Source organism: Corylus avellana, chromosome ca5 (assembly GCF_901000735.1).
Source record: "Corylus avellana chromosome ca5, CavTom2PMs-1.0".
NCBI classification, from domain to species: domain Eukaryota; kingdom Viridiplantae; phylum Streptophyta; class Magnoliopsida; order Fagales; family Betulaceae; genus Corylus; species Corylus avellana.
In genome coordinates, this window is record NC_081545.1 from 24286006 (window position 1) to 24307696 (window position 21691).

General features: G+C 37.0%; 4 protein-coding genes across 7 annotated transcripts in view; 2 read left to right on the forward strand and 2 right to left on the reverse strand.

The window, feature by feature from the left end:
- The window catches only part of LOC132180942 (ABC transporter B family member 28), a 17549-nt gene extending 13015 nt beyond the window's left edge, over positions 1–4534 (forward strand). Inside the window, exons 9-16 of the mRNA XM_059593953.1 lie at positions 1666–1728; positions 1804–2083; positions 2518–2666; positions 2776–2865; positions 3459–3593; positions 3669–3725; positions 3797–3853; positions 4025–4534. Coding sequence (XP_059449936.1) covers positions 1666–1728; positions 1804–2083; positions 2518–2666; positions 2776–2865; positions 3459–3593; positions 3669–3725; positions 3797–3853; positions 4025–4261 — 1068 coding nt within the window. The 3' untranslated portion in view covers positions 4262–4534. The remainder of the gene's footprint in view (positions 1–1665; positions 1729–1803; positions 2084–2517; positions 2667–2775; positions 2866–3458; positions 3594–3668; positions 3726–3796; positions 3854–4024) is intronic.
- Positions 4535–5320: 786 nt separating this feature from the next.
- LOC132182472 (uncharacterized) lies at positions 5321–6900 on the reverse strand. The gene is made up of 2 exons (XM_059595728.1): positions 6352–6900; positions 5321–5835 (listed from the first exon to the last, which is right to left on the reverse strand). Exons 1-2 carry the CDS (start codon positions 6892–6894, stop codon positions 5560–5562), a joined length of 819 nt encoding a protein of 272 aa, XP_059451711.1. The 5' UTR covers positions 6895–6900; the 3' UTR covers positions 5321–5559.
- Positions 6901–8149: 1249 nt separating this feature from the next.
- On the reverse strand, positions 8150–11914 carry LOC132181320 (calcium-dependent protein kinase 26). Of its 3 annotated transcripts, XM_059594487.1 has the most exons (6): positions 11737–11914; positions 11029–11113; positions 10195–10792; positions 9777–10076; positions 8723–9127; positions 8150–8639 (listed from the first exon to the last, which is right to left on the reverse strand). In XM_059594487.1, the coding sequence occupies exons 3-6, from the start codon at positions 10781–10783 to the stop codon at positions 8374–8376; spliced, it is 1560 nt and encodes a 519-aa protein (XP_059450470.1). In that variant the 5' UTR covers positions 10784–10792; positions 11029–11113; positions 11737–11914; the 3' UTR covers positions 8150–8373. The 3 variants fall into 3 exon arrangements, with proteins under 3 accessions (XP_059450470.1, XP_059450473.1, XP_059450471.1); XM_059594490.1 differs by having other exon boundaries at positions 9777–10073; positions 10195–11113; positions 11737–11913; XM_059594488.1 differs by lacking the exon at positions 11737–11914 and adding an exon at positions 11584–11677 and having other exon boundaries at positions 10195–11113.
- Positions 11915–13719: 1805 nt separating this feature from the next.
- LOC132182511 (uncharacterized protein ycf20) lies at positions 13720–17134 on the forward strand. Of its 2 annotated transcripts, XM_059595777.1 has the most exons (3): positions 13722–13875; positions 14109–14438; positions 16477–17134. In XM_059595777.1, exon 3 carries the CDS (start codon positions 16518–16520, stop codon positions 16983–16985), a length of 468 nt encoding a protein of 155 aa, XP_059451760.1. In that variant the 5' UTR covers positions 13722–13875; positions 14109–14438; positions 16477–16517; the 3' UTR covers positions 16986–17134. The 2 variants fall into 2 exon arrangements, with proteins under 2 accessions (XP_059451761.1, XP_059451760.1); XM_059595778.1 differs by lacking the exon at positions 14109–14438 and having other exon boundaries at positions 13720–13875.
- The last annotated feature ends 4557 nt before the right edge of the window (positions 17135–21691 follow it).

The window sequence follows — 21691 nt, forward strand, 5'->3', positions numbered from 1 at the left end:
TTTTTGATTTCAAGATTGAGTTTGATTCTGTTTTCTCCAACTATATTTTTTTTTATATAAATAATTTTGTAGCATAATTGCAAAAAAAAAAGAAAAAAAAAAGGCCACATACCTAACAGAATTAAAAACAAAAAAGAAAAATAAATTATAGTAAAGGTGTTTATGTTTAAAAAAAGAAGAAGAAAGAATGAAAGTCCTTAATAATATAAATTGTATTTGTATTATAAGGGTATTTTAGGAAATTTGATCACGATATGATTCTATTCACCAACATATTGCATTGTACCAAACGAAGGAATAGGATTAGCCAGTCTATTCCAGCGTTACAACCAAACAAAGGGATAGGAATAGCTAATCTATTCTACACTCTTTTATTCCCAGTAATAGCTAATTATTTTCCAATGGACTAAATATTCCGCGAACCAAATGAGGCCTAAGATGTCCATTTTTCCCATATAATTGTATGAGACAAGGGCTCACTTAAGATAGTGAATAATATGAGTGACAACATATTTATCAAAAAAAAAACATCCTAATGTGGGACCCTAGGAGCTTCCAAGAACTTGGGCTCACTAGTTACTACATTGACTGCATACAGAAATAGTGATGGAAAGGTAATTGAGTTTCCCAACAAGTCCATGATATTTGTTAGCATCTCTAATTAACTTGTTCTTGTCCTTCAAAAGTTTATTCATAGGAACATCAATGGGTTGAGCACCTAACAAGCCTATTTCTTCAATTAAATCAAACACCCTAGTGGGTGGCTCATGGCCTCCCTCCTTTGTTGGGGGGGTGGGGAGTCATTGTGGCGTCTGCAACCACCATCCCAAAGGGTTGGCTCACCCACCCCCTCCCCACTCTGTCGAGGGGGTGGTTCACAACCATTCTCTTTTTTTTTTTTCCTATTCCATTTTGTTTTTGTTTTTTACATTCTTTTGGCAATGGGTATTACTGTAATTTTAGGACTTAGTAAAAAAATGGACAGAATCTATACAGAATTTGATGAAAGGATCTATTTGATAAGGGCAAAAAACACAAGGAGTCAAAAGATAAAATTAGAAACTTGAGGTGCGATTTGAAAAAGGGCTAAATCATACGGATCAAATCATCAAATACAGTAATTTTCCTATTTCTAAAAGGCTAGAGAATTATGATTTATCTATTTGAGAAGCTCTCATGGTCCTTTTGTCTTGTGGCTTCCCTTCATGGTAGTTTTCCTGTTCCTAGCTATTTTGATGTTTGTTCTCACTAAATGAAGCAATTTCAAGCAATCTTGTATAGCATATAACAATTTTGTGTTCTGAACTGTTTTGAGTACGACTACATTGCTAAAGCAGTATTGCTCATTGACTGGTCATTTAGATGATCAAACCATCATGTTTTTAAGGTACGTTTGGCGGCTATAGGGGCACTGTTGTCTACCGCACAACTTAGCCTTTAGTCTTTGTCATTGAAAATTTTTATTCATACTCCTTTCCAATTTTTTGAAAAATTGTTTTATACTCATGAACAATCTACAAACCTTTTTTGGGGTGGCGAAAATCTCTACCTCTGACTTTTACTCCATCTTCGAGCTTGCATCTTTTTCATTTTTCAATCAACCTGTGATTACCAGTACCAGAGCCAATTGTTTCTTTTCTAATCCTTCTCATTTTCTGCTTACAGGGTGAACTCTCTGTTGGAACTGTGGCTTCTTTCATTGGATATACTTTCACACTAACATTTGCGGTGAGTTCTTTGATGCTGCTTAGATACTCATGCTATTCCCATCCTCTGTCCTGCCTGATGTGATACATCTTTCAGGTTCAAGGGCTGGTGAACACATTTGGAGATCTTCGTGGAACTTTTGCTGCTGTTGAGAGAATTAACTCTGTTTTAGCTGAGGCTCAAATTGATGAAGCCCTTGCATTTGGTTTAGAAAGGGAAATGCAGCAAAAAGAAGTTCATGATGAAAATTATAAATTGTTCTTCCTCAATGGTCATGATGAGAAAATTATATCTAGGAATATGCATTATATGTCAGCCCTGAAATCAGCTAGCAATTTGTATAGCTTAGCTAGGTCTGGCGATGTTCATCTTGAAGGTATCCATTGTGCAGTTTTATTCATTATGTTGAGGTGCATAACTGCCTTATTTTGCCTTATCTTCTGTTTTCTGATTTTTATTACGTTATCACATTCCATACGCCCATGTCTAAGTATTATCCTTTTAACAAGTGCTAGTCTGTTTTATGAAATGCTATACCAAGCTTCTGGTTGTTATAAAGTTTATCACTATGATTCTAATAGGTAGTGTGCCTACAGAAAATTGACCCTTGTGAGAACAAGGGCTATGTCAATCTCAAGCCTCTCCTTAAAGATCCCTCTTTTTTCCGTCTTTTTGTTGAGAACAAGTTTTGCCATAAATCCTTTGTTAGTTGGCTTTATTATGGGACTGTTCTAAATCTTGTTTTCATACAAAAAATTTATGTACTTTTTGTTCCATTGTGTAAACTAATGCCCTAATTTTAATCTCCAGATGTGCACTTCTCTTATCCTTTGAGACCTGATGTGGAAATCCTAATTGGTCTGAATTTAACTCTAAAATGTGGAACCATAACAGCTCTAGTGGGCCCAAGTGGTGCGGGCAAAAGTACAATAGTACAGCTTTTGGCCCGCTTCTATGAGGTTTTTTCTTTTTCTTTTTATTCAACTTTCTATTTTTAGACGGAAATTTCATAATCTTGTCATGGATGATGAAGAATCGTGTGCATCAATTGATGTGTTCCTTTTGCAGCCAACCAGAGGTCGTATAACAGTAGCTGGGGAAGATGTTCGAACATTTGACAAGAGTGAATGGGCACGGGTTGTCTCCATCGTGAATCAGGTCTCTTCTTGGATCTCCACACATCTGCTATGAGCTATACGTATGAGCCATGCTCATTTCTTTACAGCATAGGCATGCTTCTGTTTTCTAGTAAATTTGAAATATAGCTTGACCACAATTACTGTGGGATATAACTTGGTCTAGGTCTAAACCAGATTGTAGCTATTCAGCTTATCTGGGCAGGTTTTGGGTTTGACAATATTGTATCCTAAAAGCTACCTGTTGTACTATACTCTGTATTTGAGTAGTCAGATTAATCTTTATTATCTAGAAGTATCTATGTAAATGAACCATTTTCTATTTCCTAACAAGCTTGAGGGTGAAATGTGAAAATTGGGATAGGTTGGGTTGGGATCAAGGAATATAATAAACTTTGGTCATGTTGTCTTTACACTGTCCATTTGAATTGTGCTCGTTGAATTTGAGTCTTGGGTTTATGCTGTAGAGTGTAGATGCTTGGTTTTGTTTGTGCTTCGAGGTCGAATCAACCCACCCGCAACCAAGTTGCGCGCATGCTGAGCAATGCTAAGAAAAGTAAATATTTCACATTTTATTGTTGCCTTTCTCCAAAGCTTATACAAAGGATGATGCAGGAACCTGTTCTTTTTTCGGTGTCTGTTGGAGAAAATATTGCATATGGGCTTCCAGATGATACTGTATCCAAGGATGACGTGATAAAGGCAGCAAAGGCAGCAAATGCCCATGAATTCATAATTTCACTGCCGCAGGTTTCTTGTCTCGTCAATATGCAAATATTCTACTGGTAGTTTGTGTTGTTTCTGAATCTTTATTTTGCTCGAAAGGGTTATGACACACTTGTTGGTGAGCGTGGAGGCTTACTGAGCGGTGGCCAGAGGCAGGTATGGTTATAGAGAGAGAGAGAGAGAGAGAGAGAGAATTGCTATTGATTCTTCCTGTTTCTGATTTGCAGAGAGTTGCTATTGCTAGAGCTCTGCTTAAGAATGCCCCAATCCTGATACTTGATGAGGTAAACTTTCTGATTGCTTCTCTCTGCATCTGTATGTGTTCTCCAAGTTTGAATCACCATAACAAATGAGACTAGATTTTTCATAAAGCCCAGCTGTACATGCTTGTGTGAAAGCTCCCCTCATTGTGGCATGAAAGACTACAGAAATATTTATGATGTCCTTTGCTGCAGGCTACCAGTGCCTTGGATGCAGTCAGTGAGCGGTTGGTCCAGGATGCTCTGAAGCATCTGATGAAGGGCAGGACAACGTTGGTGATTGCTCACCGATTAAGCACTGTTCAGAATGCCCATCAAATTGCGGTTTGCTCCGATGGGACGATTGCGGAACTCGGAACCCACTTCGAATTATTGGCTAGGAAGGGTCAATATGCTTCATTGGTCGGCATTCAAAGGCTGGCATTTGAGTGACACAGAAATTGCTAGAATATTCAGTTCTAAATGAAACCAAGTGGGTGCTGAATTGAACAGTAGTTCTTCACCCACATTTACTTCAATTTCAAATTCATTACTAAAGAAGATGATGCCTGGAAGTTGCCAGCGGATAATTGTTAAGCTGGTGACTCCACAAGAACAGCAAAGCCTTTGTAAAGTTACTGATAGAATGTAACATCAAATCTATTTAGTCGCAAGATTTTATTGTTGAATAATAATTAAATACAAATAAACTCAATTAAGCCTTAATCCCTGTAGATTGAAAAAATTATTTCGTAAAGCTATATGCGGCTTGTTATATGATCAGAAAATACTATTGCAATTTTCAATTGTATCAACTCAATGACGTTATTTGTTACATTTTCTCACTGTTTAGAGACAATTTCTTTTTAACCTATTGCATTTAATGTTACTATTGCCTAAAGACAAAATTACTCTTGATAAAGAGTAGAGAACTTGAGATAGCGTTTGGATAGGAGAGGATCCAATCACCCAAGACCTTGGCGAGCCTCGAAACCTTGGCGGATTTGTCCAAAAAACTAGAAGGGGGAAGGGGAAACTAGAAGGGGGAAGGGGATGCCCTTAGCGCCTCCAAACGACAATTCCTTTGACACTTAGACTGTTAAACTTTAAAATGCGACATTTAACCTGTCTAACTATTACCTCAGTACAAGTTATAAGATAGATGAAAAATGTTGTGCGTGCGCTACATGTAAATTTTTCGGACTTGTAACTTTCCAAAATTCTCCTAAACATTATTAAAAAATAAAAACTTGAAAAAAATTAAAGGGGTGGCGGAACCACTCCTCGACGAGGAAGGGGTGGTTCAACCAACCTTTTTGCTCTTCATAGTTCTTCTCTTTAAATTCTCTTCCTGTTTTAGTTTGGGTCTATATAAAGGAAATTGCACCCAAAATTTCTTACAAGCAACAGTATATGATAAACAAGTATTAGGAGTTGATAAAACAATAGAATTTTACTTAAGCGCCTTCCATTCTGCAATCTCAATCTCAACCATCTTCAAACTGTAATGGATAAGAAAGAAATTCCCCATTGACTTCTTAATTGCAACAGTGAAAAAAATAGTTCCACAGACAATATCAATATTAAGTACAGCAATGAAAAAAAATAATGAACTCAAAAGAGGAATAAGAACAAATAGTTTGCTCTTTGGGAAGTGTATACCATCAATGCTTCATTTCTTATTCACATGAGTGATTTTGGCCACCCATGAAAACAGATTTGACAGTGGTAAAAGTTGTGGTTTTGAAATCTTACGAAGAATTGGAAAGGGAGATTACAGCATTCAGATTAGCAAGGCATTCAGTAGGGAGGCCAAGGAAGGTGTTCATTAGGAAATCATCAATAGGATCAACAGTTGCCACCCCAACTAATCTGCACTTCCCATCTTTATCTAATCTCTTTCCTCTTCCACTTCTTATCGTTCCTTTTGACTCCTCAGATGTCAAAACTGTCTTCACCAGCAGTGGAGGAGCTCTATAGATAGTCCCAACAGAAAACCAGAACTTGGCCATGAATTCTAGATCAATCTGCATGAAAAAATAGCTGCAATACTCAAGCATACCGTTGAAAATGTTAAGATTTGTGAGAATTTGAGCATTCTTTTGAGTATCTTGGTTCAAAATGGGTGACGAAACTCTTTTTTCTTTGATGGGTGGAAGTATTTTTTTTTAGCTAGTGATTTTTTTTTTTTTTTTTTGTGTAGGAGACTATTTGTAATCGTTCGATTTGAGTTTGGTTTCTCGTTGTTTGATGTAAAGAACTGAATTCCAGCTTTCTTGTCAGTGTGTTTGGGTGTTTTGTTCGTGTTGGAATGAAAATTTTATTCATCAAAAAAAAAAAAAAAAAAAAAACACAGCTGCAATATTAAGTTGGTGTGGTCGTGGAATCAAATTCAAGGGAAGCTACCTTATGACAACGAACTTGCTTCCAACATAAAAGCATAATTTCCAATCAAAACATGCATAGGCATGCAGCCGCACATACACTACCCCTGCTCATTTGAATGGTGAAAAAATTAGTGAGAGTTGGCATATATAATTTACCTTTCCAGATTCTCTATCAATGCTCCCTTGAAAGAGTTCTGGGGCGATCTCAATCTGCAGAAATGGTGGCAATGGCAACCCCAAGAACCTGGTTGTTGCACTCGACAATGGAGGTATATAGAGTGTTTTAATGTCAAATGAAACTGAAATTTCATCATCCAACTCTCCATCCGTGACCTTTGTACCAGACCCACTTCCTCTTCCACCTCCGGCGTCGTATTCAAAATCTGGATATCTTGAAATCCCAAGCTTGCAAGCTCCCAGAGTCCTGAACTTAACACTGTAAGCATCAGCTTTCAGGACTTGGGTTTCAGTGGCTGCACTTGTAAGTTGTTGATGCTTTTGACCGTTGGAAGAGCAGGTGACAATTTTTTGTCCAAGCTTTGGACTTTTTGTCTGAAATTTGCACAGAAATGGAGGGTTTGAGGAGTTTAGTTTACAGAACATTATTTGGTGCCTAGTTTTGTCTGAGTTCAAAGAAGAGAGGAAATGGATTGTGGAGTTCTTTCTGATAAGGAAGTCCACGTGGAATAACCAAAGCATAAAGCGACCCACCCCCCCCTTCCCTTTTTTTTTTAGTGAAATTAGATAAATACACACCAAAATGGGAGGCTGGCTTTTGCTAGAGTCACGACCTCATCCTTCTTATTTTGGAAAATCTTGCTATGCTTACTCACTGGTGCATTATATTTTGCGTGCCACCGATTCCCGACAGTGACAATTGTAACAAGAATAATGAAGTAGAGGTCCCTAAACAACTATATATGTTTTCTAAGTTCTGAACAGCACTTTCTTGATTGGTAGCATGTAGGGAGACATGTTTTTAGGTAACGGTGGTGGCAATTCATATTTGTGTGTTAGGTTAGAGTTGTGTCAAGATATAGATATAAAAGTATATATAGATTAATTTTAACCTGCCTCATTTAATTAAACGTATCAAATTTCAAACCCTAATTTACTAATTTCATGTTGAAAATTGTCTCTGCTCCATACAATTGACATTAAAATGATCCTCTAGAATTCTGTGAAGACCCCAGCACGATATTGATATATAGAGTAGTGATTTATGCCACACTCGGCGTGAGTGAACAGTATGTATAGATTTTAAAAGAAAAGATAAAAGAAATTTTAAAATAGTAAATTCGTACATACTGTTCATCCAAGGTGTGACGCGTAGCACTACTTTGATATATAATGTTTTGTTTCTAGTTGTTGATGAATGATGAGGTAGCGTGTATATAACGTTATTTTTACAAAGCCAAATGATAGAAAGATTCTGATGGCCAATATCCATTGAGTTCCTTCTAGAGACATTACATATTTACTAGAACATTCCAAAGGATAATGTTCATCCAATTGCAAGTGCTATCCACATGCTCTTTCCATCCACAAAATTTCCTGCTTTTTTGGGGGGCCAGAGACAAAATAAACATATTTAATTTGAGGGCAAACATCAAAATGACCCAAGCTGTTTCTGTGTCTCTTAAAATGGGGTTAGCCCAACATAGGCATGTGATTCTGTCTTTTTGCCCAATCTAGACTAGCTCACTTCAGACCACGGGTAATAATTTGACATCTTTTTGGAAGCCTTTGACCCTTCCACTCTAATGGATAGCTCCTTTGTTTTGTTTGGTTGCCAAGATGCTAACAAGGAAATGCTATACGTTTTAGGGAATACAAGAAAGGGCAAAGAAATGAACACTCTTATTGTAGGGATACATCTTACTTGCATACATGTGAAAGAAAAAAGAAGAATTTAATCCCAGCAAAATAATGATATGAAACTTGGAAAACTTAATACTGAAAAACACCAACTTTATACACAAGCCAAGAGTCAATTAGCCACAAGTTGTTAAAGTAACTACTACCAGTTGAAAAAACCAAAAACTAACACTAACTCATCAAATCAGAGATAGAAACCACTCAGGCCACCACTACATGAAGCAAAACCGAATCTGGCACTAAGCACCAGGTTTAGCGACAACGGCGCCAATAAAATACAACACGATAGCATCCATGCTTTTAGCATACAAGAGAAGATCTAAGAGACGTGGGAAGATGCGTGCATGACGACCAACGGATGACTGATTCAGTCACCATGAGATCAAGTTGCTCACGCTCACCAAGTCCAATTGTATGGTTCCTCTTGCTATGGATGCAAAACATCCTAGACCCAAACGTTCCTCCTGACCTTTTAACTTCAGCTTCCTTGCGTTCCATTTCTTTTCCCTCATGCGCAAAGCAAAGAGTAGAATCCGGCAGCATTAGCAGCTTCCCCAAGCTTGCCTCTGCATAATAGGGCAAAAATTGGATTTTAGATACAAGTTCTATGAGATGTTGTAGAGAGTTGGAAGATGCCAAACTCGCATACCTCCTTGAATTGCATCTACTCTGGGAATACTTGTTGAAAACTCTAATGCACAACTCCCTTGTTCAATCGCAGAACCAGGGCTGAAGAATGCAAAACTGGATATTGTGGGAACAGGGGAAGAGAATTCCATGGCGTTGGAATCATCACTGCTGCGGAAAGAAAACCCGCCAGATGCAGTACAAGGTGTTTCTGGTTCAGCCAGGAAAGAGGAAAAGGATGATCTACATGTGAATGTAGGTGATTCAACATCACATGTAATAGGTGATCCAGTGCCAAAGCTGATGTCCTGATTCCTCGACATAAACGGGGTGGAAAAAGAGCCACCAGCTATGCCCCATTCTCCACAACCATGGTTTTCACATCCACTTGGCTCTTTAGGGCCATTGTCCTTCATCCAGGGGTGATCTACAAAAGAAGAGTAACATAAATTATACTTATAGCCAGCAGCCGGGGGAGAAAGTCTTCAAACAAAGGAGAAAAGGACACTAATTAGTTAGCAAGTCAGGAGAAAAGTCAAAAAAAAATCCCTGGGCCTAGTAACACAAATTTAATGCAGAAATAACCTGCCTCAAACCAATCAAAGCTTATAGAAATAACAGCGAGGCCACATCCATATCATGCAATTTTCTAATTTTAGCTAAAGACCATTAACAACGTAGCATGAAATAATAACATTCATCAATAATTCAAAAGACATCCTTCAAAACATAATGTACTTCCTTTATGAGAATCAACATACTTCAAAAATATATGGCAAGAAGAAGCCTACTTGAATGCAAAATCATCTATATGTAACACAGCTATATTGGGATGTGCTCATGATACATATGTCTCGGTTTGTCCACCTCATTTCTAGAAGCTTCAAATAGACATTCTAGCTTTTCAAGAGATTGAGGATACTATTAAAGAAACTCTATAGCTATCATGTTATCTACGTTCCTAATATGTCACCAGAATCCTAACCAGGGTGCCTAAATTTAAATATACAGAAAGAAAAATGAGCATTATGCCACTACCAGTAAACACACAATGACTTGGTGAGCATCCAACTTACCCAAGACCTGCTCAGCAGTAAGCCTTTGAGAAGGATCCATACAAAGCATTCCCTGGATGAGATTCTTAACAGATTCTGATATGCGATTCCAAGGATCAGAAGGGAACCTCAGATCAGCAGCCCGAACAGCATCAAATATGCGCGACTTTGTCTTTCCCCAAAACGGCGGCATCGCACTAAGAAGAATGTAAAGAATAACGCCTGAACTCCAAACATCGACAGCCTGGTTATAGCCCCCGGCGAGTACCTCCGGAGCTATATAAAATGGACTCCCAACCAGCCCATGCAAACTCTGCCCTGCTTAAAGGACCCAAATGCTTAAAATATTGAATAACTCAAAATTTTCTTGAGGAAAGACTAGTTAATACAAAACAAGAAACAATAATCTGCAAAGAAAACCAAAGAAATATGAAAATACCAGGCTTGATGTAGGTTGCAAGACCAAAATCCGCCAATTTAATCGGAGAAGATGTGGCTTTTGTGGCCAAGAGGATATTCTCGGGCTTCAGATCTCTATGAACAACCCCATTCTCATGACAATACAAAATCACTTGCATCAGATGCCTGAAACGAACCCGGGCCTCAGACTCAGAGAATCGCCCATGCTTTTCTAACTGGTGAAAGAGCTCCCCTCCAGCACAAAGTTCCATCACCAAATGAACATAGTTTTCCTCCTCGTACACAGCCTTGAGATCTACAACATTCGGGTGCCCAGATAACTTGGTCATTATTTCAATCTCAAGCTTCACACTCCTCACATCTTCTGGTGTAACCAATCTATCTTTAGCAATCGATTTGCACGCTAAAACCTCCCCGGTCAACTTATCAGAGCACACTCTGATAACACCAAACTGACCCCAACCCAACTGCTCTCCAAGAATGTACTGATCTTTTAAATTTGACGTTTGATTTGCATCCAAAATGGTTTCAGTCAAGCTCTCGACTTTATAACAATTGCACGGCTGTGTGAGTGGTTCGCTGCTGCTGTTGCTCTTGGCAACAGCCATAGCAATTTCCTGCCCCAAAGACAATCAAAAGATACCAATCAGCATCTGAGCTTATGCTTCCCGGTTTCGTCTACTTATTCACATTACACTCCTCCAGAAATCTCACCAAAATTTCAAGTCAAAAGATTGATTTTCATTTCTTTCCCCTTTGCTTAAAAATCCATTCAACAGGACCACATTTCAGGTCAAAATCTTAAAGAGCTTCTCTAGAAAGTTGTTGAGGTTGATGACGAGGCGAGGCTTACCTTGAAGAATACGAAACCACCCTAAAAAACAACAAAAGCTTGAACTCTTTCCTCTCAATCCCTACTGGATCAGGATCACCCGGATCTGCAAAGCAGGAAAAAATGCGACGAAACTCGGATCAAATTATCTACTCTTTTTAGATTAAATTACAAAAGAAAAAAATAATAATAATGGAGAAAACCCAATTACAAAATTACTGGTCGGATCATTAAATTCATTAAAAAAAAAAAAAAAAGGAACTTGTCAAGCTCCAAATCCAGCTCAGAATAGAATGCAACAATTCCCAACATAAATTTTCTTTTCTTTTTTATCTTTAAGTAAATCGCAAATTTTCCAAATTTGTACCATACCAACAAGGAACGAAAAAAGTATAGTTTTCCACTTCTGGTCAACAGTACAGTACCCACAATTGTCCAATTTAAACCTTTTAATCCCACAAACGCCCGAAAAGAACCTAAATCACCTCCAAACGACAAAAGCACCCATAACCATCAGCTAAAAAACCCTAAACCAACAAGAACAACGAAAATCAACACAAACCCATTACAATTCACCTGAAAAGCAACCAACCCAGATCCAACTTTTCCCATTCAACAATCCAGGCAAGTAAAAAACAAAACCCGCATTCTAAACAAACTGCCAGACAAACACATACACATACAGAGAGAGAGAGAGAGAGAGAGAGAGAGAGAGAGAGAGAGAGGGACCTTGTCAGAGAGAGAGAGAGAGAGAGAGAGAGAAAGAGAGGTGGAGGACCACGAAAGAAGAAGCCCGTTGGAGCAGTGGTTAGCCGCTGCCTCCTCAAGACAGACCCTCCTGTGGGTGGGGCTCTCCTTTGCGAGCTCTTTGTTCTTGTTGTTTGGCCTCTGTTTTTTTGAAATGGGAAAAAGCCTTTTCTCGGACTTGAAGACCGACTCTAATTTTGTTTAATCACATATCCCCCCACACTCACTCGCTGTATTCTCTTTTTGGAAACTGAGAATTTTGCATTTTTCTTTTCTTTTCCGAACCTCCTTTTCATTTATTATTTTCTTTTTTTGGCCAACCCGAACCTTCTGCTGATTGAATTAGCAAAGTCAATAATTAGCCCACCGAAAAACCAAAAAAATAATTAACCATACTTTCTCATATAAAAAAAATATTTTCTCATATAGTTTGTTTGATTAATGTGGTTAATTAAAATGGTCCAAGTTTACAAAAAAAAAAAAAAAAAAACACGTTGTTTTGTTCCTATATATATGTGAAAAGAATATGGTCGTGACCAACTTATGTAGATGTGGAATAAGTCATGCTAGAAAACTTCCAAATTCCAATTCTAATTTGGTTGTATGTGTAATTCAAATTTTGACTCGTGTTTTTTTTTTTTCAACAAATTTGTGGGCTATTTATTCCTTTCGTCTTATTTATAGTAAAAACAGAATTAAAAATCCGAAAAAAGAAAACGCGCCCACTAATTTTTCTAAAAGGTTTGTAATTGTATTTGAAAAATAAATTTTTTTAATTAAAAATACTATTTTTGACTAAAATTTTATTTTTAAACTTTTGTCAAAAGTGCGTTTTTGGTTATTTTTAAAATGAAAAAGTTAAAAAAATATTTTTTTAAATTTTTAACATTTTTAAATTTTTTAACGCAATCTCAAACAAACTATTAGAATTCAAGTTATTAGATATAATACATAACAAATATAATACAACAGAAGAGTAAAGAACAAACCTCGAATCAAAACATTAAAAAACCAAACAGAACCCAATTTCGTTATGGTGGCATGTGTGGGCGTCACCGGTGGGGGTTGGTGGTGGGGGCGAAGGTGTGGAGTGGAGGAGAGAGAGCATTGTGGCAGGGCAGAGAGTTTACCATGCCAGCTCATCAAATTCCGGATGCCTTACGGAAAGGTTGGTGCAGCCTCGGTAGCATTACTCTAGCTGTCCGTTGGCGAATAGATAGCGTAATCCTTAAGCTTTGGATTAAATTGTATTAAACTACGCTAAATGCTCCAAAATATTTATTTCTTTGAAAAATAAAATAAAATCTAATAAGTCTGACAGAAGCGACAAAGTATAGTAATGAAGCATTTAACCCTAATCAACCATCAACCAATATGATTAAAGTATCGTTCTTGTAAGGACGTCATCAACCATCGTGAGCAGTGAGCACCATATTTCTAGAGTTTAGGGTTGACCAAAGAAAATAATACTAATATTTCTCTCACTCTCTCTTTTTTTTTTTTTTTTTTTTTAAGTCGTCCGTTGAGAATATATTATTAGAATGAATTAACAGTCAAATGAATTCTTTAATATTTATGAACTCCAAAAGCTATTACAGGACAATAAATCAGAATTACATTCAATTTTGCAATTTTACTGAGTTCAAGAGAATTTGTATGAGGTTGGCCATGTATTAGGATTCGATTCTTAGTCTATTAGTATTGGGCCGTAATTCTAAGCACGTCAGGCTATTTTTTTTTTTTTTAATATTTTAATATTAAAAAAAAAAAATTGTTGGCGTGCCATTGTGTTTAGCTTCACCCATTAGTATTGATCACTATGAGTCATTAATGCTTTGACAGATCGAATATTGAACTATAGCTTAATCGGTCTTAATAGCGTGTCTACAGTTTTCACCGGCTAAGCCTCGTAGAAATAGCAACATTTTGCAATCTTTAAGGTTTTTTTTATTATTTCTCTCTCCTCATTTTCTCTCCCCCCCCCTCAACGGTTCCTTTTCTCTCTCCCTCTCCTCTCTCTCACTCTTGTCGCTGGGGTTGGGCTTGGAGCCCGGCGATCTCGCCGGAAATGGAGGGGAAAAATTGCTGGTTGGCGTGGAGGGCAAACAGAGGAGTTGATCGGTATTTTCTCTTCCTAGTTGACGGTTCTCTTCCTAGATGGCTAGATCTCTCTCTCTTGCTATTTAGTCTTGGTACTGTTTCTGGTTTTTTTCTGGCTCAGTTTGGTTCAATCAATGCTTGAGTTTTTTTTTTTTTTTTTATTCAAATATGGGAAACCTGGGAAGGGAAAGTCAATGCTTGAGTTCGAAGCTGAACAACTGAACAAGTGTGCTTTTTTTTTTTTTTTTTTCAAGGTATTTTACCTAACGTTGCTGGAGTTGCTCACGTACAAGTTATCTAACGGGACTTTGCCACAAACGCTGTCGTTTTCCGGAACTGTTGAGTCATACGTACAAAACGATACGTTTTTCATTTTGCGAGAGTAAAACGATGCGTTGAGTGTGAGCGCACATGCGCTTCCACCCTCCTCCTCTAGTCCTCTGGACCACTCCTCTTTCGAGCACTTCAGCAACTCTCTCTCTCTCTCTCTCTCTCTCTCTCTCTCATTCACACGAACGAAGAGAAATGGAGCTAGCGAAGCCTCTGTGTTTGAAAGCATAGCTTATCCTGTTCCTTTAATCGAGGTTTGCTATTTGTTCTTTTTATTCTCCTCAAAATTTTGGTTGGACTAAATTCAATTTTCTTTGGAATTCTTATAAAATTGCAGATGGGTTTTGTATTAAATTAATGTTTGGATCATTCATTGGTATATGCATTTGGAATTTCTAGAACTAGCTCTGTATTTGCAATTTTTTTCTGGGTTTAGAGTTTAGTATTTTTGTTAATTGACTTGACTCAGGTGAATATAGTGTTAAAAAGTTTCTGATTTTGCCAAGAAGCGACCTTGCTAGTATATTAAGTGGTATAATCAATTTTTTTGCATTGTTTTTTGAAAAATTTATATACGACTACAAACGACACCTAGAAGGGGGTTGAATAGGTGTATGCAAATAATACGCAGAATTAAAAAATCATTCACCAAAATATGTAAAACAGTAAATCAAGGAGAGACAGATGTTTTGGTGACGCAGAGGAAACCATTTAAAGAACTCTCTAAAATGTAAAACCTCTCCAGGGCAGCCAAACCCAGGAAATCAACTAAATCAGGAAAAGAATAAGGATTACAAGAAGTTCACACTTACAAAACCTTTGAAGTTGACACTTTCTTGTATAAGACAAGTGACCCACTTGACTTCTACCACAGTAGCCCTTTCCAGAACATCTGACACAATCCTTCTACGTGATCTCCTTTATCGGAACTCCGGTAGGCTTCGGTTGTTTATGATCTGTGATGAAGACAACCTTTAACTCTAAGAGAGACTAACTTGACGCTCAATATCTTAAACGCTCTCTTAGCACATGAAATTCTTATGTGGAATTCCTTACCATTTCGTGCATAACAGCTCTCTATATATAGACTACAAGAAAACCTAGTACTAATTGAAATGGGAAGAAAAACTAGTTCTAGTTGGAATAGGATTCATCCAAATTGTCTTCCTTATCTTGCGTGACGATTTTGGCATGACTAACTTTTCGAATTTTGAAAATCTTATTTCACAAAGATTTGTATAATTTTATGTTAGCTTTCCAATGCCGCTGGTTTCGCTTCAATCCGATTCTTGAGCTGAAAGTTATAGTTCGAATACTGATACATGTGCAGGATACGAAATTTAATCAAATCCTATTTTAACTCTAATTAAAGAATTCTGATTTGATTAAACTTAACCATATCATATAGGTCTTTTATTATGATTGATTAAGCTTAACCACATATTCTAGGTCTTCTCTTGACACAACACCTCGTATGCATGCATTGCTGACGGGATTGCAGATGAATGTATTTTGTCACTGAATTTGGCAATTCAAAACCCAACATTTTTCATATGGAATATTCATCTCTACGATGTATTTGATGTGTTTATTTCTTGGAAAGTTGTTTCAGAAATTAATTGGTTTACATATTGTAGTTGGAAAACCATCAGTTGTTGGGATATAAGGGTATGATATAAAGTTTTCTACAAATAAAACAATATCGAAATGAATCAAGAAGACTATAGTGAAGTTGTGGTTTAGATGTGCTTTTTCGGATAGGGAAGGAGTGTATAACATACATACACAAATTAAGTTCTTTCTTTTTTTTTAAAAAAAATTAGCTTGTTGATTAAGGACATCTGATGGGGACTGTTGACATTACCAAGTTCCTCATTGTGCTAATGAACCAAGATATCTTGCTAATTGAATTGATGTATTGGGAGTAATTGAAATGTGATTTTGTAGGCTGTCTAGAGCAATATGTGTGGGGGTGGTGAAGGATTATATATGAATGGAATTGGCCATGGCAGAGCCGGAGTCTTTTCATTTTTGTGTTACCTGTTTACATGTGTATTAAGAAGCATGTCAACTTAATATGAAATTATGCATAATGAAGCAAAGATTTTTGTTTTTGCTTTCGAAAATTTTGGAAATTCAGGCAAAGTGAAATAACCATATTGTAGTCTCTTATTATTCCTGCTATTAACTAATACACATGTTCTGTTGGTGTATGTCTTGCCTGGGTATTTTTCTGATGTCTTTGCCAAGTAATATATTCTTATCTAATGAGCTGGCCTTCAACTTTTCCAGGATAGGCATTCTGGTTGGCCCTTTTGGTAGTGATACTTTAAATGGCACATTCTGTGAATTTCATCTCGATAGGCATCCTGACAACGGGCTTGAGTCCTCAAACCAGAGTTTCTCGTGGGAAACATGGAATTTTCACCTTGAGATCCTCACCCGGGCTTCTTCGTGTCCGAGCTGTGCAAGAGAATGGAGGGCCTCAAAGACTAGTTGAAATTATCAGACTCGTGCCAGAGCTCTCAAGGAACTATTTTCGAAGTCCCTCTCGGAGGGCTCTTTTCGGGGGAATCTCTTTGTTGGGTGGCTTTTATGTTGCACAGACAATCTCTCTGTCCTTTGGAGCTTTAGGAGTAAATGATGTGATTGCTGCTGTTGTATGTGTTCTCCTGACAGAGTATACAACAAAGTTTTATTACAGCCGGCCAAAGGTAACATTCCCCCTTGCTCTTCTCAACAATTTCAAGATGGGTTTCACTTATGGTCTCTTCATTGATGCCTTTAAGCTTGCCAGTTGACAATGCATCATAAAGCATTTGTCGTTGTCTTGACAAATTAGATTTGGTTCTTGTAAATTTCTCTCAGATACATGTTCATATTGTAAGTGTAGTAAGATACATTTTGCATACTCAATTTTCTCCTATTCTTGATTTCTGATCTTTCACTTTTTTCCTATTGCACTTATATATATTATGTACCAAAAGCCTCATTACTTTATTACTTAAAATTCAAAAAGCTCTATCTCTTCCTCTCTGAACAAAAGCTTGGTTAAATGGATGTATATTATCTGACCAGTCATGCTGTAAAGCGAAAAACACAAGCAACACACAAAATTAGGAATACATCGCCTTCTTCTAGTATGTTGTCTGGCTTGCTTGTTATCTTTTGGTGATCAGATACAGACTGCCCAGACGCTAGCAAATTTTGAAGCGTGGTTTTTATTTGGGTATCTTTCATCCAATAGCACTTGAACTGAATTTGATGAGAAAGTCCTTTCCTTGACTTGGCCTAGCTCCAAAAACGTTTTGCATTTAGTATCATGTGTTAGCCATTTATGACATTTTTGTTTGGTCTTGCCTTATCCATATAGTATGTGCAACATAGGTTATTGCTTCTTGCATGGGCCACCATTGATGTGCACAATGCATGTTTCGAACCAAACTATTAACACATCTGGTAGAACTACCTTTACTTGATTCAAAGAACACCTTCGCCCGTGAAATACTTGTATCGCAGTTATTTAGATCAGCTCTGCCATCCGACTATCTGCGGTGGTAATTTGTGCAGTGTCTTTTTATGTTTTGCTAAGGTCATTTGAGGGGGGAGGAGGGGAGGATGTATTCGGTTTCTGGGGCTGGCTTTTTGTTAGATGATTCGACAAGGCTGGTTAGGCCTGGGTTATGAGGTGTATGAAATGCGAAATGAAGTTTATATAGTTCAAGCTAAATGAGTTCTTCTTTGTAGGAATTGGTTTGGTGTAGGGAGCAGCCCAAGTTCTGTGGATAGTCAGGCTCATTTTTATGTGCATTAGTGCTGAAGGTTCTTGACTAATAATGTATAGGAAGGTGAAATCAAGAATCACCTAGCCACTGGCCAAGCCAGTTTTCCTTCATGGCTAAAAAAGTAAGTTGGGGTGATATAAAAATATTATTTCTCAAGAATTTCTTTATTCTTTATTGAGAGAGAAGGTTAGATATTAATAAAGTTTGGTGAGTGAACAGTGCTCACCAAAGCACTAGATCAGCTCACCAAATTTTACTCGAGCCGAATGCAGCTACATTTATTCTCATTTTAACATCCCGGTAACATTTAGTTAACTGAATGAGAATGCTATGAGATATTCATTGGGAGGAATATAACCAAACATAAATTTGCCCGTGTTCCCGATCTCCAACCAAGCCGCTGATTATTGGCTCAAATTCAAGAAGGTGTCTCTGAGGGCAGAATCATAAATCTTTGTTTGGGAGATCAAAGAAATAAAAAGAGAACAATTCTTATTTTCCTAAAGCCAAAGCAAGTTTTGGGATTTTCATACCTACGACTACGATCTTTGTATGGGTTTAGTAGAAGTAGCCATAATTTGTGTTTGCTAGTAAAAGGAGATAAAAAGAAAGTGGGCTAGTTACTCCATTTATTTTGGGTTTTTTTTTATGTTGAGTTTTCTAGTCACCGACCATTCCTACAAATTTTGTAAAAAATAATTAAATTTGAGTGGGGCTTTTACAAAAGAAGCTTAGATTTTATTTTATTTTATTATATTTTTTGTAATTGAAAAAGAAGCTTAGATTGTTAACACTTAACAAACACTCTAAAACATTCAAAAGAATCAAAACAAAAAACACTTCCAAGTTACTTTTTCAAACAAAAACACCCTCCAAAATGTATTAACAAACGCATTTACCAGCAATGTTGGTGATTCAATGGCCCAAGAAATTTTTTAAGTGATCAGAGCATGTATTAGGACGTGGGTTCAAATTTTCGCAATGGAGAATCCCTATATATGCCTGATTAGTATTAGTCGCCTTGAATTTTCATTGATGCCCTGATGGGGCTGGGTTATGCTATGACTAAAGTCAGACTTGAGGGAGCACCTGCGGTTCTCACCATCTAGGCCCTTCCTGTGCGGCTCCCAGCAAGTAGGTGTTACTATGGTCACGCCCAGTTAGGATAGCCACAATTGGTCTCCCTGACCTACCCCTTTTGCTTAGAAAAAAAAAAAAAAAGAAAAAAAAAAGGCATTTATTTAACCTTCTTTTTGCTTAAGCTATTTCTGGGGAGATATAATTGGATAATTTTGGATAATCAAAATTGTAGGTTTAATAAAGAAAATATATGGGATATAGGAAAATTCTAAAAAATTTGAGGGGCAATAGCTTCCCACCCTATTACCATGGTTCCCATGTCGTTTTATTGTGCTACAAAACTCTTTGATCTCATATACATTGTTTAGAGGAGTGAATGATGGTAAAAATTTCGCTAAAACTTCAAATCTAAATCTTAAAGCTAAAAGCTTTGCCGTATACGAGGGTTTCATAATTTTCACATTCGTTAAAAAAAAAATGCAAATGAAAGCAACTGCACCACCTTGCTTTCCCCTCAAGTTTTGTTTGTTTCCCTCATTTTTTATGTTTACCATAAGGGAAATGCATGATGTGATACAACTTTTACTATATAACTATTTTACAAACTCAAGTGGTAGTGTTACATGAGTGAAAAAAATTAAACAATAAAATTTGATAGGTAAATTTAATTGTTTAGTAATTAACGTGGTAAGTATTACATGGGCTTGTAGCAAAAGTTGTAGTACTGTATCAGTATTTGTTTCATAATTATCTAAAGCTTCATTTGTTTCGACGTAAAATATTTTTTTGAAAAATGTTTTCCCTATTTTTGGGTGTGTGGTATGATCTAAGATAATGGTCAAACTAAAAATATTTTTGGTTGACCATTCTTTAAATTTTGTAAAAATAGTTTCCCATTTTTTGAAACCACAAACTATTTTTTGAGTTTGGGCTTCTTATTCTTCTTGCACGTATTTTGTCTCACAATTTATTTGCCACTACTACGGAAGTTTGTCAGCGGTTGCTAGAATCTGTCGTTGGCTGCAATTCGCCACCGATCGCTGGATTCCGTCGTATGCTGCTAGAGTTTGCCAATGGCAGTTGGAATCCATCGCCCAAGTTCGCCTCCGATCACCGGAATTTTTTTACCGAAGTTTGCCAGATTTTGCTATTAGTATTCGACGAAGGGTGCCGAAAGTCGCGGCTGTTTTTTGCCATTTCACTGTAGAGATAAACAAAGTCTAATTGGAAAATGATTTGTAATAGATACGAGGATCCTAATTGTTTTGAGGATGGGTCAACTGGATATCCGATATCCTGTTGCAAAAGCGATAAGTATATAAAATGAAAAAAATGGGTCAATGTCCCAACAACACTTGAGTTTTTATTTTATTTTATTTTATTTCTTTTATGATGACCCCCTTAGTGGCCTAATATCTAATTCTCAAATAAAGAATGTTGAGGTTCTTCATTTCATTCGATTTTACAACTTTCAGATATTAATAAATGATGAGCACATACAAAAACTATGACTCTTTTCTCTTTCAAACCACTCTTTATGATTAACACCCATACTATAGCATTCTTCATACATTATCCTCTCTTCCGCGATATCGAATCCTTTACAATCCGGTTCCCTCTCCTGCATGTAGGGGTGGGTGTGGGTCGGTTCCCCGCCTGGTGCCTGCAACATGCAGATATTAAAAATTATACTTGAGACCTAACTACCGTAAACAAAATCTGCCGAGTTTCAGGTTTTGCGGGGTGGGCTGGGCAGGGCATGTATTATTTACTTGGCATTTTTGTAACAAAGAGGCTTAGAGAGAGAGAGAGAGAGAGTGAAAGAGATTCAAAGAGAGATAAAGCTAGAGGCTGGATGCTGGCTGAGCGGAGGAGTGACCGTAGAAGAGGAGGCTGAGTGGTGCTAGGTGAAGTGTTGTGCAGCAGCAAGGTTAGGATTTTAGGTTTTAGGGTTAAAAGGTATGAGGCGGGTGGGGTGGAGCAGGCGCGAGTACTTGGGATGCTAAAAAAATTATACTCGAGACCCACCCCGTCTGCACGGGTAATCAAATACCCAACCCAAATCCGCAATTTTAACACTAAAATCTAGTTTCCACATTATGATGCGGGTCGAGTAGTGCATATTTGAGTCAAATTTGCCTACCCCTACCTGCAGGCACCAACCTCCACAAGGCCACCCAAAACCAAAAAATAAAGATTTTTTTTTTTTTTTGGCAAACCAAACGCAATAATCAATAGCTTTTCCGAAAAATTACGCTAGGAAATGTTGTACATGGAAACAAATGGAAAGTTAATTCAAAAAGAAAAAAGAAAAAAAGAGACGACCTAGACACAAAAGGCATTTCAAATATCCCATTTATTCAAAGAAAATCCAGCCTTAAAACATCAAACTGATTGCTTCATAAATTAAAGAGTCCATTATTTTTTTTTGTTTTTATTTATTTTTGGATGAGATGAGAGTCCTTTGGCATCGGATACTTACTGTTTAGTGGATATCAATTGTAGATAAAATTGATTGATATGAGAAAAAAAAAAGAATGTTTAATATAAAAAAGCAAAAAATCTTATTTTGTAAATAATAATAAAAAGTAATTAATGTAATGTAAAAAATAAATAAGTTAAAAGTTAATTTTGTTTGTTTG

Coding starts and splice junctions, on each gene's coding strand:
- LOC132182472 (XM_059595728.1), bottom strand. CDS start 6,894: ATGCTTTGGTTATTCCACGTGGACTTCCTTATCAGAAAGAACTCCACA. Junction 5,836..6,351: donor TTGATAGAGAATCTGGAAAG/GTAAATTATATA, acceptor TTTTTCATGCAG/ATTGATCTAGAATTCATGGC.
- LOC132181320 (XM_059594487.1), bottom strand. CDS start 10,783: ATGGCTGTTGCCAAGAGCAACAGCAGCAGCGAACCACTCACACAGCCG. Junction 9,128..9,776: donor TACTGCTGAGCAGGTCTTGG/GTAAGTTGGATG, acceptor CTTCTTTTGTAG/ATCACCCCTGGATGAAGGAC. Junction 8,640..8,722: donor AGTAGATGCAATTCAAGGAG/GTATGCGAGTTT, acceptor CCTATTATGCAG/AGGCAAGCTTGGGGAAGCTG.
- LOC132182511 (XM_059595778.1), top strand. CDS start 16,518: ATGGCACATTCTGTGAATTTCATCTCGATAGGCATCCTGACAACGGGC.